Below are 22500 nucleotides of genomic sequence, written 5' to 3' on the forward strand. Positions count from 1 at the left end.
AAAAATGAGGTATTAATTCATTTAAATAAGGCCTATTGACCATAATCTCCAAAAAGATATGTGTAAAACCTGTGGAAATAAGTTGGAAATAAGTTGGAATTGGAGGACAAAAATGATAGTCACTCAACAGGAAGTGAACAGGAGGGTTTAACTTAATCTTTTTTTGTCTGATTTTCTCTCTTGACTTGCAGTTCCACCCTTGTTCCAGCATTTCTGTTAAACTAAGCCTAACATGTACTGCAGCTGCCTCCATATTTCACACAGAGATTAAAATTAAAATGAGAATAAATCTTAAATTTGATGCATAAACTCCTTCCCCTCCCTCTCCTCTCTCTTTCCTCCCTCACAGTAACCTCACTTTGTCCGGGGACGGCCCGAGCTGGAGGCTGATGACGGCTCTCAGACTGCTGTCCCTGCCACAAACACTGTAGTAAGACCAAAATGCACACACACACACACACACACACACACACACACACACACACACACACACACACACACACACACACACACACGTTGAATCACACTGTGCTAAAGGGTAGATCAACTTTCTTATTTACCTCCTTCAGATTGGTTAGCTTGTGTGTCTTGGCTGTGTATGTGTATATAACTGAGTCATGGGATGTGTGTGTGTGTGTGTGTGTGCGTGCGTGTGTGTGTGTGTGTGTGTGTGTGTGTGTGTGTGTGTGTTGGTTTTCGTAGTCAGCAGTGGAAGGCGGTGTTGCTCGGCCAGGCGCTGTGTGAAGAGAGGGAGCGGTGGAGCGTTCAGACAGCTCAGACTCTGTGTCATCGACTGTTACACGACACACACAGAGCTCTGGAAAAGGTACACACACACACACACACACACACACACACTCCACGAACTATCTGTTTTCTCCTGAAGGAACACACTTATTAAGACTTTTGTGTGTGTGTGTGTGTATGTGTATGTGTATGTGTGTGTGTGTGTGTGTGTGTGTGTGTGTGTGTGTGTGTGTGTCTGTGTGTCTGTGTGTCTGTGTGTGTGTGTAGATTTCCGTTCTTCTCCAGCGGTGCGACCAGTCAGTCAGGGAGCAGCTGGAGGTGGTGAGGTCATTGCGACAGGAGGAGAAGTGCATCCTGGGAAGCTGTCTGGAGACACTGCAAGGCTCGCGGAGACAGTCGGACGACACGTTGTCATGCCAACCGGCTGTCGACGCTGTGAGCTGACACGTGATTGGTGCTCCGGTCTGTCGTTCGATGTAATAATAAGCCACGTGATTGGCTGTCCTGCTCGCCAACCAGTCTGACTGATAGAAGCAGCGGGATGTCCTGACGTCCTGCAACCAGCTGATCACAGGTTTGATGGATCTAGATCTTCAGTGTGCCTTCAGCCTTTTTTTGGGAGGAAGGAAGGATAATGTAGACAGGAAACAAAGAGGGGGAGATGGCTATGACGTTACCTGGACTGAATTTTCACATCTGGTAACTCTGCCTTCTCATCATGCATTCAAGCATCATATAAAAACTGTTTCATGTTGTTCGTTGTTTTAAATCAAGTTTTATACCTCTCATCTTTCTCAGATCAATATATGAATGATTTAAATATGATCGTTCTATGTATTCATTATTTTTTCAATTGTATTCTGGTCAGGGTGGAAAAAAACCTCTGAAACAGCAGGAAAAAAATCAGAATTCCAGAAAATTAGAAAGTTATCTAGTGGGCCAGATTAGACCCCTTGGCAGGCCGGTTCTGGCCTACGGGCCATATGTTTGACACCCCTGACCTAGATGGGTTAGGTAATCTTCCTGGACGTTGCAGTCGTGTGAACTGAATTTTCACATTATCCAAATTTACAAGATAAACTTCATCTGGTAACTCTGCCTTCTCATCATGCATTCAAGCATCATGTAAAACTGTTGTTCATTATTTTAAATAGTTTTATACTTCTGATTGTTTAATGTGTTTTTATGTAACTTTATGACACTTATTTATTCTGCCATGTCTCCTATTTAAAGGAGAGAGACTTCCTGGTTAAATAAAAACTTTAGATATGCAGAAAGTTTGCAGCAGTTTATCAATGGATGAAAAAGGAAAAACAATGGTGCACTAAATATAATTGTTAACTATTTTAGCCTTTTGGACTCGCCTTGAAAGTGTGTGAGTGTGACAGAAAAGAGGAAAACAGCACATTAGAGAAAGATTTGGCCAAGATGATTAATGATATGTCAGTAATGTACTTTCACAAAATGTAATACAGTAAAAACAGAGAGAAACATTTTCTTATCATTTCCATTCAAGGATTTTTATTCAATATTTATTTCAAGTAAAAAAAACTAAATCTGCAACATACAATCCGATACACTCAGAGACAATAACATAATAATCACAGTTGCTGTTTTTACTGTAATTTGGATGCAAAACCTTCAATTGTGAATGTTTTTAAATTTTAAAAAAGCCACATGAATTCAGACATATTTAAAGGCTAATAAAGTGTAATTAAAAAATAAAAACATGGGTGTGAATGTGCTTAAATGTGTCTGTATTTGAGAGAAACACAAAGAAAAAACGACAGTATTCCTCTGCAGTAAACTAGAGACTGGAAACATCACCATGACATCTTCTTGTGATCCCTGCAGTGCATGCTGGGACAGATTTCACCGCCTTACCCCTTCCCAAAAGAGAAAAAAAAAAAAACCCATGTTATCTGCAGACAGGACTGACCCCATTGACTTGTTATCTGCAGCAGCGTCCCTGCAGAGTTTCTGTATTTTGGTCACAGTTGAATGACAGCCTTTTTCTTCTGGTTACGCTGCACGGTCTCCATGGTAACTGTGGCTTCATAGAGCGGGACGGCCTCTTCGGGTTGAGGTCTGAAGAGACATTTTGGAAACAGACAGACTAGCTGATCAAATTTGATTAGTTTTAACTACGACAAGTTAAAATGATAGTTTAACGTCTATAAATGACGATGAGCTTTGTTAAAGGACGAGTTCACCATTTTTCAAGCTTTCTTCTGTGCAAAAATGTGTTTAAAAGTTGATCTGAAGCTAATATGAAGCTTCAGTCGTCCAAAATGAGTCAAATCAAGTAGATATCTTTCATGTTACAGTGTTTTTAGTGCCAAAGTTCCTCTTTTTGTTACTATACTTCCACCACAGCTCAACACTAAGAGGGAATCTGATGCTATAAAGACTGTAAATGTGTCAGATATCACTTGATATGACTAACTCACACTGATGAAGCTCAATAGAAGCTGATCATCTACTTTTAACCCTCCTGTTGTCCTCGAGTCAAGGAAGAAGGAAGGGAGGAAGGAAGGGAGGGAGGGAGGGAAGGAAGGAAGGAAGGAAGGAAGGAGGGAGGGAGGGAGGGAGGGAGGGAGGGAGGAAGGAGGGAGGGAGGAAGGAAGGAAGGAAGGAAGGGAGGGAGGGAGGAAGGAAGGGGGGGGGAGGAAATGAAAGAGGAAGGAAGGAAAGGGGGGAGGAAGGAAGGAAGGAAAGGAGGTAAGGAAGGGGAGGGAGGGAGGAAGGGAAGGGAGGAAGGAAGGAAGGAAGGAAGGAAGGGAAACACTAAGAGGGAATTTGATGCTAAAAAGACAGTAAATGTGTCAGATATCACTTGATATGACTAACTCACACTGTTGAAGCTCAATAGAAGCTGATCATCTACTTTTAACCCTCCTGTTGTCCTCGAGTCAAGGAAGAAGGAAGGGAGGAAGGAAGGAAGGAAGGAAGGAAGGAAGGAAGGAAGGAAGGAAGGAGGGAGGGAGGGAGGGAGGAAGGAAGGAAGGAGGGAGGGAGGAAGGAAGGAAGGAAGGAAGGAAGGGAGGGAGGGAGGGAGGAAGGAGGGGGGGGAGGAAATGAAAGAGGAAGGAAGGAAAGGGGGGAGGAAGGAAGGAAGGAAAGGAGGTAAGGAAGGGGAGGGAGGAAGGGAAGGGAGGAAGGAAGGAAGGAAGGAAGGAAGGAAGGGAAACACTAAGAGGGAATTTGATGCTAAAAAGACTGTAAATGTGTCAGATATCACTTGATATGACTAACTCAGACTGATGAAGCTCAATAGAAGCTGATCATCTACTTTTAACCCTCCTGTTGTCCTCGAGTCAAGGAAGAAGGAAGGAAGGAAGGGAGGGAGGGAGGGAGGGAAGGAAGAAGGAAGGAATGAAGGAAGGAAGGAAGAAGGAAGGAAGGAGGGAGGGAGGAAGGAAGGGAGGGAGGGAGGGAGGAAGGAAAGAAGAAGGAAGGAAAGGGGGGAGGAAGGAAGGAAGGAAAGAAGGGAAGGAAGGAGGGAGGGAGGGAGGGAGGGAGGGAGGGAAGGAGGGAGGGAAGAGAGGAAGGAAGGAAGGAAGGAAGGAAGGAAGGGAAACACTAAGAGGGAATTTGATGCTAAAAAGACTGTAAATGTGTCAGATATCACTTGATATGACTAACTCAGACTGATGAAGCTCAATAGAAGCTGATCATCTACTTTTAAATGACTGTGTGGAAACACTGTAGATTTTGTCCTCCATCACTTTACATTGAAATCACATTTGAAGATCATTTAATAGTCAGTATGAACAGGAGGAATGATTACAGCCGAGAAAACCTCTTTCACTGCTCATATGGACACTTGACTGCTGCTTTAAGAACACTTGAAAAATTATGAACCTATCCTGTAAGTTTAAAAAAACATCACATCATCAAATTGTAGGATTTGGTGGGCACTGTGTAGGGCATTAAAACAAGGACGTGCACCTTTAAACTGATGATTAAGAGCAAAAAAAGAGAAAATATGAACACTTAAACGACTTAAATATATAACTGCATTTGTCTTGTTTATACGGAAGGTTTTGTATGAGTTTTAAAAGCAACAAGAAAACTATAGGAGCTTCAAATGAATGATAAAACAACACAGGATAGAAATTTATAGCAAGTCTCAGATCTGCGTTTGAATTACCTGAGCACTCCCGTTGACATCTTATCCACGATATCCTTCAGAATATCTGACACAAGACTGTTAAAGACCACACAAAGACTTTTTAAAAAGGAGACCCCGATGTTAATGTATGTAAATGTTAAGATTAACCGCCGTTAGCAGAGGATACGGAGATATCGTCCCTGCTGCGCCGACGAAGCCGTCCACACTTCAGGGTTGAGGAAAGTCACGGACGCTGATTTTAAGTAGAGTAATCTGCAGTCTGGAGGATCCAACTGTAAAAATAACACAAAGACACAGAGAGATGATACAACTGCTGTTAAACTGATCTATATTTATACTGTTTTCCCGTTTAATTCTGATCATTTAGACACTTTGTAGTCACAGTATTTACATATATGTTATATCAGACCTAAAGATTTCCAAAAGGACTGAAGATGTGATCAATAATGAATAATAAAAAAACATTAGTTTCCATCTTGATTGTTTCAATGCAATACTAATATTTGGCCAAAACCATAGACTGTATATAAAATGGACGTAACATCCGTGACGTCACCCATTGGTTTGTGGACTGCTGCTTGGAAGCCAATAGTTTCGGATCTGAGCAGCGCCATCTTGAACATTTTCGGTGCATGCTGGGAAAAATAAAAACACGGATTCTACTTATATGGGCATCAGGAGGAGCATGAGGCGCCCTCCTGAACCTGTGAACCAATCAACCTGTCAATCACGACGTAGCCACGCCCTAATGCATACCCTGCTTTATCGTCACATATAAAATCAGGGAGGCCAAAATGTCCCAAATGAACATCATACTGCATTGAAGAAGGCTTTAAACTAGCGATTGAGACCATAAACACATTTTGAAAACGTTTACTGAGGTTAGAAATCAAGTGAGAAGTTGGTGAATTCTCCATTGACTTGTATAGAGACGGAAGTCCTTTTGACACCAAAACGGTCGCCCCCTGGTGGCCTTTTGATAGAATGCAGTTTTAAGTTACTTCCGCGTCGGCCTCATTTCAGAGGACCGGAACTCCCCGCTTGGCCAAAACTCACTTTTTCTGTGCTGCATCTGTCTTGTTGTTGGCATATTTTTAGTTTAATTTATTTCCTTGAGGGACTATGTTAAAAAATAACAAGATACTATGTCATAATTATTACTTACTAAATTAAAATAATTAGGGCAATGTAACAGGGAATATACATGTTCGGACAAGTCAAAATAATGATTTATTAAGTCTAACATTTGATTTAATAAGTCAAAATTGTACTTCTGAAATACATCAATACAGTCGTTATCGTATTGGATTTATTTTTTAACTGAAGATTTTTGAAAGCCAGTGTGATTGTAAAATAATCAGTTTTAAAGAAGTTTTTATGTCCGACGCTGACTCACCTGCAGGCCTTGGTGGGATGTGACCCAGTGCCCCCCCACTCCCAACACGCTGATGATGTCATGCTTGTGTGGGAGGAGCTTCATCTCATCTCCTTCCTTGTTCTCTTGCAGACGCACTGCACACAAACACGCAGACATGTTTGACTTTCTGTTCAGCGGTGAAGTTTAAATCTTAACGAGATGAAGTGAATATAAAGCGTTTACCTCCTGAGTCTATGACTATATCCACTCCCAGTCCTCCTGTCTCCTCTAAAACCAGCGGCAGCAGGTCTGAGGGGTCCTTGTAGACCGGGATCACTCTGGCTGCACACACAAACACACAACCACATAATATCATGAGTCATTCTGATTATTAATGCATTTAAACATTGAAAAAACTGACTAAATATCATGTTTGCAAATCTATAAAATAAGATATTCCTTTATTAATCCCAACGTGGGGAAATGTACAGTATTGCAGCTGCAAGTGGAGAGTAAATATAGAAAGAGCTTTAATAAAAAAAAGAATAAGAACAATAAATAATAAGCAATAAAATACAATAGAAGCTAAAGAATATAGTAAAAAAAATATTAACATTATGTACAAGAGTAATATTGGTGTTGAATGATAATGTATAAATTCTTATAACACCAAATAATCTCATTATAAACTCATTAAATTGGTAGTTTTGATATTATCCACATGGTGGCAGCGTGTTTTAAATCATTTTTCATTAAAAAAAAGTTTAACATTTAAAGTTTAATTTTTCCTTTTTCAGTATTTAGTAAAAATAAGTTGTATTATGGGGTTACACTACTTTAATTTAACCAATCGCTTCACTTTTTCCCTCTTTTTTTTCAATTTTCGATCAATTTAAAATGACTAAAATATACTGCAACAATTTAAATCTGTCCTATAAATATTTACTTTCACTCATTTCTATATTAATTGTTATTTTGTTGTATCCCTGGGTAACACATCATCACATTACTTATGTAAAATAAACAAATATCATCACTGTGTAGCCGATATTACATTCACAAGATGCATCAAATTAAATGATTAAATAAAAAAATAAAAATTAGCCAGGTAAAAGTTTCATTTAGAGAGATTCTAACCAAGAGAGCAGCATAAACATTATAACAGCAGTAAACATAAACAAAACAGACAAATACAGCTGTAACATACTCCAGTTAATATGCAATATTTCAGCAGAAGGCGGAGGGGGCTGCTGAGGGTCGAAACCAAAGCAACACAAAGACGACGCATATCGATAATCATAGTTAAACAACTGCAATGTGCTGTAGAGGAGGGAAGAAAGCAAGCATGCAAGACAGAGACAGAAAGACAGAGACAGAGATCTCACCGACTAGAGGATCCTGAACACCTGAAGAAAACATGAAGAGGAAGGGAGAGGGAATATTGAAGAAGGAAGGAAAAGTAGTAAAGATTTAAAAAAAAAAGATTAAAAGAAGAATAAATAGTGTGATTTCTTAGAGAATGGATTTGAGGACATTGAGATTGGGTTTAAAGCATTATATTATATTACAGATGCTGTTATGGGTTTGATTATAATGATCCAGTTACAGACCTACACTCGGCCGAAGCTGCTCCAGGAATGTGTGTTGTTGCTGCGAGTGTGACGTCGTAAAAACCTTAACTCCATGGTAACAAGCCAGCTGGATGCACATCAGGCCGAAAGACTGAGGAAAGGAGAAGAGATGGGTTCAAAGACTGCAGTTTTTTGGGGTATTTACTGTATTAACCTTTGTGTCGTCCTCCTGGGTCAAATTGAGCCCGTCTGTTTTGACCCACCCTTCCTTCCTTCCTTCCTTCCTTCCTTCCTTCCTTCCTTCCTTCCTTCCTTCCTTCCTTCCTTCCTTCTCTCTTTCTTTCCTTCCTCTCTCTTTCCTTCCTTCCTTCTTTCCTTCCTCCACTCCTTTCTTCCTTCCTTCTGTCCTTCCTTCCTCCCTCCCTCCTTCTTTCCTTCCTTCTTCTTTTCCTTCCTCCCTCCCTCCCTCCCTCCTTCGTTCTCTCCTCCCTCCCTTCCCTCTTTCCTTTCCTTTCCTTCCTCCCTTCCCTCTTTCCTTTCCTTCCTCCCTTCCTTCCTTCCTTCTTTCCTTGCTTCTTCCTTACCTCCTCCCTTCCTTCCTTTCCCCCTCCCTCCTTTTCTTCCTTCTTCCTCCCTTCCTTCTTCCTCCCTCCCTCCTTTCCTTCCTCCTTTCCTTCCTTCCTTCTTCCTCCCTCCCTCCTTTCCTTCCTCCCTTCCTTCCTTCCATCTTCCTCCCTTCCTTCCTTGACTTGAGGACAACATTATGAAAGAAAGAAACCATGCAGCAGAATATCCCCTGATGTAGTCATGGATGATATATATAAGCTTGTTTGTTTTTTTTTACGTACACTGGCCCCGTCCAGAACCAGGAGTGTGTGTCCGGCTGCCATGTGAGCGTGTGTGTGTAGAGCGGTGTAAGCACAGAGTGCGTCACGCAGCGCTCCGGCAACACACACCGAGCTGAGCTTCTCCGGCTTCTGAACTGGAAAACAGACACAGAAACACACACAGAATATGTATTATTAGTATTATTTTATTTTTTAGCTATTGTTTTCCTTTTCTCTCTTTCTTATTTGTCTCGATATCATTGTCCTACAACTAGAACTACGACTACTACATCCTCAAAAATATGACAAAGTATCACATCTTAAATTTCTTAGTCAAATTAGAAAAAATAATAACATTTAAACGTGTTAATTTGGCTCACATCACTACAGAAAAACACACAGAGTTTGCTTCTCAAAATGAATTTAAAGGATTTTATTTAACTGTTTATTTATAGCGGACTGTGCACATTAATCAGCAATGAAACTGACACTTTAACAATGTAAATGTGTTCACAGCTGATTTAGACCCATAGTCTTATACTGTAAAACTTAAAATTGACAAATAGATATAAAAATGACAAAATATGAGGAAGAAAATGTGTCACATGTGTGTCTTTATACTAATAATCAGACGAGTATAAAACACTGCAAAGTAGTTAAAAGACTGTGTAAAGTGAATTCAGACATTTTATTCTAAACACATTAAATAGGTCATTAATGAATTTCTAAAAAAGGTGTAAAAAGCATTTCAACCATTTAGATTTGAATTGTGGAGCTATGCTTCAAAAACTGTGTTTTCAAAATATCTGTGTCTGGATTTAATGGGCATAAACCCGCCCTGATGCTGTAGAGGTATAAATACATTCAGCGCACACTACTACTACAGTCTACAGTTAGCCAGTTAGCTGAGTTAGCCGCCGAGCTAGCAGCCGAGTTAGCCGCCGAGCTAACCACTGAGTTAGCCACCGAGCTAGCCGCCGAGTTAGCCGCCGAGCTAGCAGCTGAGTTAGCAGCAGAAAGCTCTCAGGCCTAGCGTCCATGTTTCTGGTAGAGGTGGTGACTTTGATTGACAGGTAACACTTGGTAGGGGGCGGGGCTTCAGCGAACTCGGCGGCCACTCCCACAGCGTTTGGCAGAAGAGAAAGAGGCAGACTTTTACACAACTTTGAAGCCACGTCATTCATAAACACATATCTGAGTAGATTTTAAAACTAGTGTATGCATCATGGTGCATTATTTCCTTATTAACTCTCTAAAGATGTGCTGCTGTGAGATGGGACCACACAATCTCCTGCAGCTACTGTCACTGATGCCTTGATGATAAGTTACTATTCATGATGAAATTCCCCTTATTAAGCTGCTCTCAAGTGATTTGCCAACCACATAACGCACGGTGTAATCAATTCCTCTCCTTTCCCGTCGGCTTCAAAATGAAATCAGTCAGAAACTCCAGGTGAAAGAGTCGGGCCGGGAGGGATGGGGGAGGGGGGAGTCGCGGCTCTTTCGGTGCTTTTATTCGATTCTTTCACGCCGTCAGACCGTTTGATTTGAACTTTGAAGTGTATGAGGTGCAGATGAAAGGTGGTGGCAGAGCTTTCACTTAAAGAGAAACACTTTGCCTCACTTCTTCGGGGCAGAGATGAGAGGATTTGACCTGAACTGCATTTTCTTTTTCTTCTTCTTTTTCTTCATGAGCTGACATTATCACTCTGAAGCGAAAGTGGGATTTTGTAAAAAATTCGTAAAGGCGTCAAGCTGTGACTCTCAAGTGGTGACTTTGATCATTAGGAGAGAGTTCCTACATGTTGTTTGACTGGATTGTGAGACTTTGTGTTTGATGATAAAGGAAACTGCTCATTATAGGAATTAAGTGCTTATAATATAACCCTGTGTGTGTGTGTGTGTGTGTGTGTGTGTGTGTGTGTGTGTGTGTGTGTGTGTGTGTGTGTGTGTGTGTGTGTGTGTGTATATTTTACCTATATAGTGTTCATCCACATCAATGGTATCACAGAGTCCAGAGCAGGGAGAATCCAGAGGAAGAATACCTGCATTGTATCATGTGTTAGTGGTGATATGAACACTATTAAAAAGGCAATAACACCAGAGATGCAACAATCAATCAATCAACAACAACAAAAAATAGTGTCATAATCATTTGTGTCTTTTTTTTTTTAAAGGAAAAAATATCCAAATTGTCTGATATCAGCTTCTAAAATGTGACATTGATGTGATTGTTTAGTCCTCTATGACAGTAAAGTGAATGTCTTTGGGTTGTGGACCAAGGAAATCATTTGCAATTATTCTTTTTTATTATTTTATTAAGGATTCATCTGCTGATTATAATTATATCAATTAATTAATCACACAGTTAATACAATTCCCCAAAATGGAGATAAATGTCCGTCACAGTTTCCTTAAACCAAGATGATGTCATCAAATTGCCTTTTTTTGTTCAACAGTCCAAATTGAATTTATTATCACATAAGATGAAAAAAAGCAGCAAATCCTCACAAAGCTAGAGAATATTTGACACTTTTACTTAAAAAAATTCAAATTCATCGATTATTAAAATAGTTGCAGATTATTTTTCACTAACTGACTAATCGATCCATCTCCACAAAAACTTAAACAGGATTTATTGACTCAAGTATTTTATTTTTAGAGTTAACAATGAAACAGATTTGGGTGAAATTGACCTCTTTAATCAAGACATAAAAAAAAGGTGAATCACAATATCTCGATCTGAAAACTGTGTTAGAACAGAATAATTCAAGGTGGCAATAAATGACAATAATAAGTAATCATCCAGTTGTAGTTACAGATATTAGACTTTAATCATTTATCACATGTTCTGTCACATAATGTCAGAAATTCAGATCATTAAATGTTTCCTACCTACAACCTCGTCCTCCGGCTGGAAGAAGGCGACATTTGGACCCACTGAGGGGAAAAAAACCACATACCAGGTAAACCAACGCTGACAAAGATCTAATGAACACACTCATTATATATTTATATTATATTATATATATATACACATATATTCCTCATCATGCATCATGGACCACGAGTGTTTACTGTATTTGTGCGTTTACAACCTTGTAGGACGACGCCGGCCACCTCTCTGCCGACAGGAATGAAGTCTCTCTGGATCCCCAAATCATCGAGCAGCTGGAGACAAAGACAGAGGAGCAGAAAGGAGAGGAGTCTTCACTGATTGGTTGATTTCATTTCAGAGTTATTTAATACAGAGACTTTAATTTGCATGAAAATGAAGAAACAATACTGACATAATATAACTGTGTGGAAACAAGCAGCCTTTAAACTGTGTGTAAAGTGTAAGGCTATAAGTCACAATACTTCATTCACAGTGTAAGCTATATAATAACCTTTAATTATATGCAGTGTAATTACTAAATAGAAAAAGTTCAATAAAATCAAGAAATAAAAAAAATGAATAAAAACTCTTTATTATTATTATATTTTTTTTTTCATTTAAAAAAATGTTTATTTATGTATTTGTCCTCTCAGAAATATAAAAAAAATGCACTTTTAAATATTTGATAAATATTAAGATTGAATAATATATTTTTATATTTAAAAATATTACAATACAGACATTAATCATACATGTATGTGCAATGGTTAATTTAAAGTAATTGTAAATGTTTTGGGTTTATTTTAGTCTCTCGCTGCATATTCTTGTGTGTATCTGATTTAGTGTCAGTCTTCATATGTTGTTTGTACTCATAACTACAACATAACTACTAAAAAAACAATTTAACTGTGGAGTTCAGGAGGCAGCCGATTCACAGTATGATACATTTTTTATTAGATTTTGTCCTAATAGGTGTGTGCTTATTATTTGAGTTATATAATGGGATGTAAACACAGTCAGTTAATTGAACAACATGATTTCAGTTCATATTTCAGAAAACATCTAACACATAACATTTGATTAAACTGTTGTTGTTGTTGTTGTTGTTGTTGTTACCTTGAGGTCGACAGCGCTGAGTCCACACGCCTTCACCTGAACTCTGACCTGATGACTGTCTAACACCTCAGGGAGAGTCTGGAGAAAAACAGACACGTTAACTTCAGCTGAGGAGTCACGAAACAGCCGCACACAAAGTCTCAATTATCATAACTAATAGAACAGATATATAGTAATGCAAAAAGACACATAATAAGCAAAGATTATACTGTTTTATAAAACTACATGAGACCATTTACAAAGCTTTCCAGTCACTTTTTCATTTAAATCCCCCTTTTGAGCATATAAGTATAATATGAACATTAATGATAACACATGTTAAGAGCATATTAAAGTGTTCATTAATGCACAGTATCTGATAACTTACATTATAGTATTACAACTGTATTTTGTTATATTGTCATTCATTAAATATATATGCACCTTTTACATTTTTCTACATTTTAACCAAAAACACCAGAACATTAATGTCAATTATCTGTCAAATAAATCTTTTAAAACACATAAATCATCACAGTTAGCCAATAAGCAGAATATGAACAGTATTACTATAAACTATAACACAGTATAATATGGTTATAAGCAGATATAAAGGCATTTTAACTTCTATGAAGATATGTTTTATAGCATTACAACTGTGTTTTGCTATATTGTCATTCATTAAGTATATATGCACCTTCCTCCACATATGAGTGCCCACAGGAGGAGTTATACAGCAACATTATACTGTGTTTTAACTATTTAATAAATGTTTGCATGCTGCTTAGAAATGCTAATGAGTTACCATCTTTCCTATGTCTAAAGTAGAAAGCTGAAAGGCATCTTTTTTTAGTTGTGGAGCTGCACTAATTAGATAAAGCTAATTAAAAAGAGAAAGCACTGATATTATTAGCAGTAGTGTCCTGGTAGTAATAACACACAGGTGCATCCATCACTACTCTGCAGCAGCAGTGGTTTTAATGTATAATAATGTTAATTATGGACATATATAATGGACAAGAAACAACATGCAAACTCACCGTTTCCTGAATAATGAACTTGGTCTCAGCATCACTCACACCTGCTTTACAATATAAACCTTTCATGCTGTAAGTTTATGTAGAGACAGCTAGAAGATCTGAGCTATAAAGTAGAATAAATCCAGTTCATAGATGTGCAGTGTAGTCTTCGTTCATGGAGATGACAGTCAGCTGACTTCCTCTTCTTCTTCTTTTCTTGTTTACTTTTTTTTGCTGTTAAAGAAGTTCAACACTGCCAACTATTGGATGATATGGATTACTACATCATGCAACTATAATACAAACAAACTATACATAACACACAAATATCTAGATATCTGTCATATAAAATAAATATTTAAATAAATATATATATTTAATTATTATTATAATATAAATTATTTTAAATTCGTTACAGTTACTGAGAAAAAAATGTGTTTTTAAATAAAGTTACTGATGAAAATGATGATTACAAAGGAGGTTACATCTGAAGTCAGACCTTTAAGATTTTACTCAGGTGGGTTTTTTCCTCATTTTTTAGTATTTAACATGTTACTGAATACATATATTGCTGTTTTTAATTATTTGAAATCAATATATTTTTAATATTTAGTAAATAAATCATGATGTGGGCTTATTAGGAGCACATATGGACTTAAATGGAGTCACAGTACCAATTAAACCCACTTTATTCATCAAATATCTTTATTTTATATTCCAAAATCTACATGAACTAATGAATACATTTTCAAATGAGAGATAAATGTTGCTTTATAAGAAATGATCTCCCTTATAAATCATGTCAGTATCCATGAAAAACAGCTGGACTTAGATTTTGGTGCTTAATGGGAACATTTATCCTAACAGCTGAAAACATTGGTTAGAACATTAGAAAAGTCATCAAATGTAATAAGTTACATTACTCTGATTGAGTAGATGAAATAGTTACATTACTTATTACATTTTAAATAGAGTAACTGGACGACCTTTCATTCTTCACATGTACTAAATCATCCATATGCCTTCATATTGCATTTAAAATGTAGGTGGGTCAATGGCGTGATGTAACCCAGTGTCAATTGGTGTAACCAGTATTTTTTCATAAAAATCTGATTATATACAGGGGGAAAATGTGAATTAAAATGTGGAATAAATATAATCCACTTTTTGTCAAATTACTTTACAATTTAATTGTAAAAATACTTTTTTTTTCTCTTTTCATTTGATGTTTTAAAATGTAGTTATTATTTTCTTTTTATATATATTTTTTAAGTGAACTTAAATACACTGTAGGTGGATAAAATGTTTAATATTTATCATTCTCTTGTGGTTACACCATTTGACATTTTCACATCCAGTCTTACTTTGGGTAAAAAAATGGTGCAAATGTACATTTTAACAAACCTGATGCTGCTTTTAAAACTTTTTTTTTTTTTTGAAGATATGTTTGAATAGCTCATCTTTCCATCCCTTATTAGTCACTGACCCTGGTGTGTTTACATATCACAGTGTCAATTGGTGTAACCTGTATTCTTTCATGAAAAAAGTAAAAATAAATGTGAACTAAAATGTAGAATAAAAAAAATCCACTTTTGCAATGAAAAACTATGTTGTTGTTTTCTTTAGAAAAAAAATGTTTTTAGGGTATGTCCTGCTCAATATTGTCTTTAAAATCCAAATTTTAAATTATTATATTTTTTATAAGTGCACTTAAATACACTGTAGATAAAATGTTTAATATTTATCGTTATTTTGTGGTTACACTATCTGACATTTTCACAGTGCTCCTTTTCAACCCTTATTAGTCACTAACTGTGGTGTGTTTACATATCACAGCCGACAGGAGCGCTGCTAATCCATCACAGTCCCTGCAAACTCACCCTCTTCAAGTCATCGCGAGAATACACCAACACCCCGTTATATCTCCATTAGACATCTCGCGATACTTCAGGTGGTAGCGTTACCCCCATTTTCCAACTGTCCCTCAGTCGGTCAGAGGAGCACCACCACCGGAAAGACGGTTTACGGTGATAAAAAAAAACGGGGATTTACAGCATTATATTGGCTGCTTAGACACAGAGGGAGATACTTAACCTGGCATTTGACTATGGGATGCGAACTATGAGGTAAGAGCCGTGTGTTTTAGTTGAATGTGTGTGTGATGTGGAAGAATGACGTTAGCTCCTCACTGCTTAGCCTGCATGCTAACTGCTAGCACGGCAAGGTTTATCTTTTTTAATGTGTAACCCCTGGCAACAACTGTCTGACCTTAACTATAACAGCAGCCAGCCTAGTAAGGGGTGTGGTATTATTATTACAATGTAATACGACTTATAGGATGAGATATATGAGGTGGTATTGCAGTGCAGTCACTTAGTAACTAGTTAGCTGGTGTTGCTAATGTTAAATCACTGCATCTGTCTGTGACTCTAAGGTTTTTTTGGGGGGGGTTATTTTATTTTGTGGTATTGATACTGATAATGCTCGGGTAAAGGCAGAGAGACTTGCAGCAGTGTGGAGCCCGAAACCTGATGTGTTTAGTGCACAGCTGGTCATATATATGCAGCAGCTGTAATCCCTGTGACCGGTGTTTCGGGTTAAAGTGTGACCGTGTTACCTGGTGACTTTCAGCCTGAGTGACTGCAAGAAAATAAGCACTTTACTGTCATTGTATAGCACAACAAAAATTACTTCTAGAGGTGCATTTAAAACCCAATACATCAACCCATTGATACAGCTTAAATAAAGAATAAAGCGGATTAATCATGCAAAAATCCACAATATAGCAATGATGCCAGGCTCAGTAGTAGCATAGGTTATTATTAGATTAGATTGTACTTTATTAATCCCACAAAGGGGAGAGTCACTTGTAACAGCAGCAAAATAGGCAAAAATATAAAAAAAGATGTGTAATATACACTACAGGAAAGAAAGTGGGCATCCACAACAAACAGAAACCCTTAAACATATACAATAGACAAACAAACAATCAAAAACGAGGGCTAAACGAGTACTAAATGTAAAACAAGTGCTGAAAGTAAAGTGACCAGAATTTAAATAATATTGCACATGATAAGCAGTTTGTTAAATGTAAAATAAATATAGATATATATGGTGAGTAGTGGTGTAATTGAGAAAAGAAACTACAACATGTTCAGGTTGTGCAGGTGTTGTAGAGTCTGACAGCGGCTGGTTATTATTATTGCATAATGTAGTAAAGAGTGAATTACACATTACTAGGTTAGCTTGTGTTGCAGCTGTTTAAATACACCAACACAACATCTACAGTGTGGGGGGGTTTGTCTAAGTTAGCCCGAAACCTGATGTTTTTACTTCACAGCTGGTCATATATATGCAGCAGCTGTAATCCTGTGACCGGTGTTTTGGGTTAAAGTGTGACCGTGTTACCTGGTGACTTTCAGCCTGAGTGACTGCAAGCAACCAAGCACTTTATTGTCATTGTATAGCACAACGAAATTACTACACACAACCCTACCATCTGGAACAAACTCCCAGAAAACTACAGGTCTGCCTTTAAATCAACATTGAAGACTTTCATGTTTGCTGCTGCCTTTTATTATTTTGCTATTTTATATCTATTTATTTATGTCTGTTTTAGCTCTGGTTTCAGCTGCTTTATCTCTCTTTCGGATTTTATATTTTTTATATTTTAGCTTTAATTCTTTCTCTTGTTCTTTAAAAAAAAAAGTTTAAATTTGCTTTTTTATGTTCTCCTTTTGTACTAATATGTAAAGCACATTGAGTTGCCCTGTTGCTGAAATGTGCTATACAAATAAATGTGCCTTGCCTTGCCCAGAGGTGCATTTAAATACAAAAAATCCACAATATAGCAATGATGCCAGGCTCAGTAGTAGCATAGGTTATTATTATTATTGCACATGTAGTAAAGAGTGAATTACATATTACCGGTATAGCTTGTGTTGCAAGTCTTTTAAACACAAACACCACACCTACAGTAGACGTCCCTCCTAAAAAGCTTTATCTAATGTATCACTTTAATCTCTCCACAAACTGTACATGACTTTATTGTAAAATGTCTGTTCTGCAGACTCATTGCACAACCTCATGTTACCTTTGCTGCTATTTTAAGTGTGTAGTTGTGTGTCTTTATACACGTCCTTTATTTGTGTTAGAGCATTTTCTGGCCTGGAAGTAACAGAGTTTTATTCTAATGTGTGTGTGTGTGTGTGTGTGTGTGTGTGTGTGTGTGTGTGTGTGTGTGTGTGTGTGTGTGTGTGTGTGTGTGTGTGTGTGTGTGTGTGTGTGTGTGAGTACTAAGACATGACAATGAAATATTCTTGAGTCAATACTTGACTGTCTTTATTATCTACAGTAACATTTTACAAAGGTTAAATGATGCTCAGCAAGAAGCATTCACCTCTAATGTTTCCTATAATGTGCATTTTGAGTTTCACTATGAATGAAAAGTATGAAAAATTAAATATATTATTAGTATTATTATATTATATCAAGATTCAGTGTTTCCTCTCAAACAAGCTAACATTTCAATAAGATTAATTTCAGAACAATGAGTGAAGAAATGTGAATGCTTCTTGTTGAAACACTATTTAATTTACATACTGTAAAACATAAAAGGTCCACATGAATATATAAACTGTGTTGAACATTCAACTCAAGCTTTGTTTATTATCTACACTTGCAATTTACATCATTTAAATTGGACTCAGTAAGAAGCATTCACCTCTAATCGTGTGTTATAATGTGTCACTGGGGCTATAGCCCATTTTGGGATGTTATACAGTTACCCTTAAAAGGAAAGTGGATCATATTCCGCCAATTAAGCTGCTTTGTCACTGTGTACATAACTAAAAGTAAAGTTTGTGACCAGATATTGTGTTTAAGCTGTGTGATCAGCCTACCTTCTTCTCAATGTTTTCTATGTTATTAATGCTGTGTTTTGCACTTTGAGTTTCACTATGAATGAAAAGTGTGCTACAAATTCAATATGTTGTTATTACATGTATTGTTATTATATCATTCAGTCGTTCCTCTCAAACAATTTGATATTTAAAAAAAGATTAATTTCAGAAGAATGAGTGAAGAAATGCTTCTTGTTGGAAACACTACTTAGTTTACATACTGTAAAACAATAGAGGACATATATACATAGATATACAATTATATAGATAAATAATTCTACTTTTTTTGAAGTTTATACATTTTCAGTTTGTCAAAAAAGTGATGATTGAACTTCATGTTTATCACTGAGGTCGTACTAAGTGATGGTGGCGTACGGAGGTGTATTATACTGACTGGTGTTCCTAGTATTTTGCCCCCTCTCATGTATGTGTAATGCACAATATTAAGAACACCATTCAATATAATGCACACTAATACACCACCATCACCCCACTATATGACCTCAATAATTTACATAAAGCAGAATTATCACAACTGATGACAATTTAAGGTTATTAAGAGGACACTACCACCGTGCTCTGTTTCTTCTTCTTTTTTCTTTTAACAGCTGCCATCACTATGGCAACCACGGACGCGGTCACGGTCACCAGTTAACAGGGTCACTAGTTAAACAAAAAAACATAGCTCAAAAACTCAAGCCTGCTATCAGGGGGGGAGGGAGGTGTGACGTCAGGTTTTGTTTTTTATTGAAAATACTTTGCTGATCGGCAAGGAGCGGTTTCCATGGTAACGGCAGATGCTAACAGGAAGAATTGGAAAGAATTTCTGCTAAAAAACCACCCAAAAACATCGTAGCCAGTCAGTTAAAGTACATTCCTATACTGGATTTTTTTGTTTTTGTTATAAATATCATGGCCACGCCTCGAGTTTTAAAGGAAAGATGCACAATTTTCTTAAGTCTGCCTTAAAACAGCAGTCAGGGAGTTTTTCCTCCTGTTCATACTGACTATTAAAAGATCTTCAAATGTGTTTTCAATGTAAGTGATTGTGGAGGCCCAAAATCCACAGTGTGTCCACACAGTCATTTAAAAGTAGATGTGAAGCTTATATTCAGCTTCAGCAGTCTGAGTTAGTCATAACAAGGACAAGGTGTATATTAAACACTCAGATGGTGTTTCTGAGAGATTTATATCACCACTGTTTTCCCACAAAGTTCAAAAGTTCAGGGGCGTGACTTTGTGATCCTACCTCAAACGACCTATAAACCAGAACAGCGTAAAATAACACAATCTGCTCCAACATGTCCCCAAAGCTTCATTCTTTATTGTATTCACACCCAGCAGCCTCGGGCCACAATTCACAATATAATCCATCAATTAAAAAAAAAGGAGGTAGAACATTTTAAATGGGTTCAAATTAACTTGATGGATCAGACAGATTTTAAATACTTACATCGATCAGCCAAAAACATTCAAACCCACTGAGAGGCCAAGTGAATAACATTGATTATCTCTTTCAAATGGCGCCTATTAAAAGGTATAATATATAAAGATAAAGATTAAATATATAAGGCAGCAAGTGAACAGTCACTGTGTTGGAAGCAGGAAAAATGAGCCAGTCTAAGAATCTGAGAGACTCTGACAAGGGTGCAAATTATGATGGCTGGATCAGAGCGTCTCCAAAAAGACAGGTCTTGTGTCTTGTGAGGAAAATACTGAAAAGGTCCATGCAGGCAGAGCAGTCAGAGTGTCCATACTGACCACTTTTCATCGCCCAAATCACCTCCGATGGGCACTAGAGCGTCAGAACTGGACCGTGGAGCACTGCAAAAACGGGTCCTGGTCTGATGAATCCTGTTTTCTTTTAAATGATGTGGACGGTCAGGTGTGTTTGCATCGTTTACCGAGGTATGAGGAGACCTACACAACAGTAGGCCGGTGGTTTTAATAGTTAGTTAGGTAGGTAGGGTTAGGGCTGTTAATAAATAATAACTACACAAGCAATACAAATAATTGGAAATGAAAAAAAGGTTACATTATGTAATGTAATAGTTGGTGTTATGAGAATGAGTCTAATATTGATATTAAACAGATTTAAAGTGAAAATATATATATATATATATATATATATATATATATATATATATATATATATATATATATATATATATATATATACATTGCACGTTTGACCCCAAAGTAATATACCTGAAATAGTACATTGTGCTTCAGCTACAGTAGATACCGTTGTAATCGTGCTAACATGCTAACATGTTAACATTAGCTAGCTGCAGCAGAGGCCAGTGCGGAGATGGGAGGAGGGAGAGGAGCCTGAGGGGAGGATGAGGGGTGATACAGGGAGAGAGAGAGAGAGAGACTGCTGCAGTGGTAATAATTATGTGTGTGTGTGTGTGTGTGTGTGTGTGTGTGTGTGTGTGTGTGTGTGTGTGTGTGTGTGTGTGTGTGTGTGTGTGTGTGTGTGTGTGTGTGTGTGTGTGTGTGTGTGTGTGTGTGTGTGTGTGTGTGTGTGTGTGTGTTTTATAGGGTCCTGTCAGTTCTCGGGCCTCACCATTTGACAGCAGCGTGATAAGAACGTGTTGTATTATTGCGCGTTTCGTTTTGGGACGGAGAGCAGAGGGTCAGTGTCGGAGCGTGTCGTTAACGTGTGGATGAGAAAGTGTGTGTGTGTGTGGGAGTATGTAGAGTGAGATAATGCAGATGTGAAGAGGCTGCAGTTATTAATACCAACAACACCGTCATAGTTACAGTCAACAGATAAAATCCACGTCCTTAAAAATTGATTACTAGTTAAACTTTTGATCCTTTTTTTTTTCTCCCTTCTATTAAGTCTATTGATTTTTTCTTTTAGTCCGGTGATTGATAGTCAATGAATCAATCAAACTTTGTTTTATAGCACTTTTCATACATCGTGATGTAACATAAAGTGCTTTACATAGTCATAACTTATGAATCTGCAGTGAGGAAACACCAGAGGAAGCTTAAAAATGTAAAAAAGTAAGAATACCCTGATAAAATATAATAAAGAAATAATTAAATTAAAATGTTAAAAAAATGAAGTATACCCAAATAAAAATAAAAGGTAATAAAATATAATAAGGAAATAATTAAATTAAAATGTTAAAAATTAAAAATACCCAAATAAGAATAAAAGGTAATAAAGACATCTATTAAAATAATAAATAATAATAATAAAAAATATATTTAAAAAAATAAAATAAAAATGTAAAAAATTAAGAATACCCAAATAAAAACAAAAGGTAATAAAATATAATAAACAAATGATAAAATAAAAATGTAAAAAATTAATAATACCCAAATAAAATATAATAAACAAATAATAAAATAAAGTCACCACAGAATAGGGTGAGTCAAATATTCATAATATATTAATACTATTAGGAGGGGTATTAAAAGGAAAAAGGATAAGAGGAAAGTAAAATATTTAATTAATAATAGTAATAATGAAAAACACCCATCAGAGTGAAATATTTCACGTCTTCTACTTTCTCATAATAAGTTTGATTGACGTTAATATTAAACGAAGCAAATCGAGCATGTCTTTACACTTGCTCGATGAATGAGTCGCTAATTAATTTTCTGTCAATCAAACATTTGTATTCACTAATCATTCATTCATCATTCATCCTCTCTGCTTCTGCTGCTGCTAACTAGAACAATGTCGGGGAACCAGGTGTCTGCAGATCCAGCATTTCTGGGCCTACGTTGATTTTCAGTACGGACAAATTTAAATGAAATATATGACGTAATGTTAATAAAAAAGTTCACAATATGACAGAAAATAATATAACCAAATATATATGATAACTTCTGACCTTACCAGACACTTGTAGCTGCTGTATTATGTATCTTTTACCCACTTGGTCATTATAATATTCACATTAATGATAATTATTTATCAAACATTTCATTGTGTAAATATTTTGTGAAC

At 36.9% G+C, this 22500-nt stretch overlaps 3 protein-coding genes across 4 annotated transcripts in view; 2 read left to right on the forward strand and 1 right to left on the reverse strand.

Annotated features, from left to right (window-relative positions):
* The first annotated feature begins 355 nt into the window (after positions 1 to 355).
* On the forward strand, positions 356 to 1191 carry setd4 (SET domain containing 4). Its single transcript, XM_062430353.1, has 3 exons — positions 356 to 430; positions 703 to 826; positions 1015 to 1191. Exons 1-3 carry the CDS (start codon positions 390 to 392, stop codon positions 1189 to 1191), a joined length of 342 nt encoding a protein of 113 aa, XP_062286337.1. The 5' UTR covers positions 356 to 389.
* Positions 1192 to 2699: 1508 nt separating this feature from the next.
* cryzl1 (crystallin, zeta (quinone reductase)-like 1) lies at positions 2700 to 13794 on the reverse strand. 2 transcript variants are annotated; one of them, XM_062430351.1, is made up of 13 exons: positions 13651 to 13794; positions 12632 to 12709; positions 11736 to 11808; positions 11533 to 11577; positions 10614 to 10682; positions 8659 to 8792; positions 7850 to 7961; positions 7625 to 7645; positions 6483 to 6581; positions 6279 to 6394; positions 5049 to 5154; positions 4901 to 4946; positions 2700 to 2835 (listed from the first exon to the last, which is right to left on the reverse strand). In XM_062430351.1, exons 1-13 carry the CDS (start codon positions 13714 to 13716, stop codon positions 2739 to 2741), a joined length of 1062 nt encoding a protein of 353 aa, XP_062286335.1. In that variant the 5' UTR covers positions 13717 to 13794; the 3' UTR covers positions 2700 to 2738. The 2 variants fall into 2 exon arrangements, with proteins under 2 accessions (XP_062286335.1, XP_062286336.1); XM_062430352.1 differs by lacking the exon at positions 7625 to 7645.
* A 1842-nt stretch (positions 13795 to 15636) lies between these two features.
* Positions 15637 to 22500, forward strand: part of itsn1 (intersectin 1 (SH3 domain protein)) — a gene marked incomplete in the record, with an annotated part of 62086 nt that continues 55222 nt past the window's right edge. Inside the window, 1 exon segment of the mRNA XM_062430498.1 lies at positions 15637 to 15755.

This window comes from Scomber scombrus, chromosome 12 (assembly GCF_963691925.1).
Source record: "Scomber scombrus chromosome 12, fScoSco1.1, whole genome shotgun sequence".
NCBI lineage: Eukaryota > Metazoa > Chordata > Actinopteri > Scombriformes > Scombridae > Scomber > Scomber scombrus.

Excerpts from the sequence above, each read along its gene's own strand:
- cryzl1 (XM_062430351.1), bottom strand. The coding sequence starts at position 13,716 with ATGAAAGGTTTATATTGTAAAGCAGGTGTGAGTGATGCTGAGACCAAG. Across the intron at positions 7,962-8,658 it reads TGGTTCTGGACGGGGCCAGT|TCTTTCGGCCTGATGTGCAT; the intron begins GTACGTAAAAAA and ends TCCTTTCCTCAG. Across the intron at positions 6,582-7,624 it reads TGTTCAGGATCCTCTAGTCG|CCAGAGTGATCCCGGTCTAC; the intron begins GTGAGATCTCTG and ends TTGTGTGTGCAG.
- setd4 (XM_062430353.1), top strand. The coding sequence starts at position 390 with ATGACGGCTCTCAGACTGCTGTCCCTGCCACAAACACTGTA. Across the intron at positions 431-702 it reads TCCCTGCCACAAACACTGTA|TCAGCAGTGGAAGGCGGTGT; the intron begins GTAAGACCAAAA and ends TGGTTTTCGTAG. Across the intron at positions 827-1,014 it reads CACACAGAGCTCTGGAAAAG|ATTTCCGTTCTTCTCCAGCG; the intron begins GTACACACACAC and ends GTGTGTGTGTAG.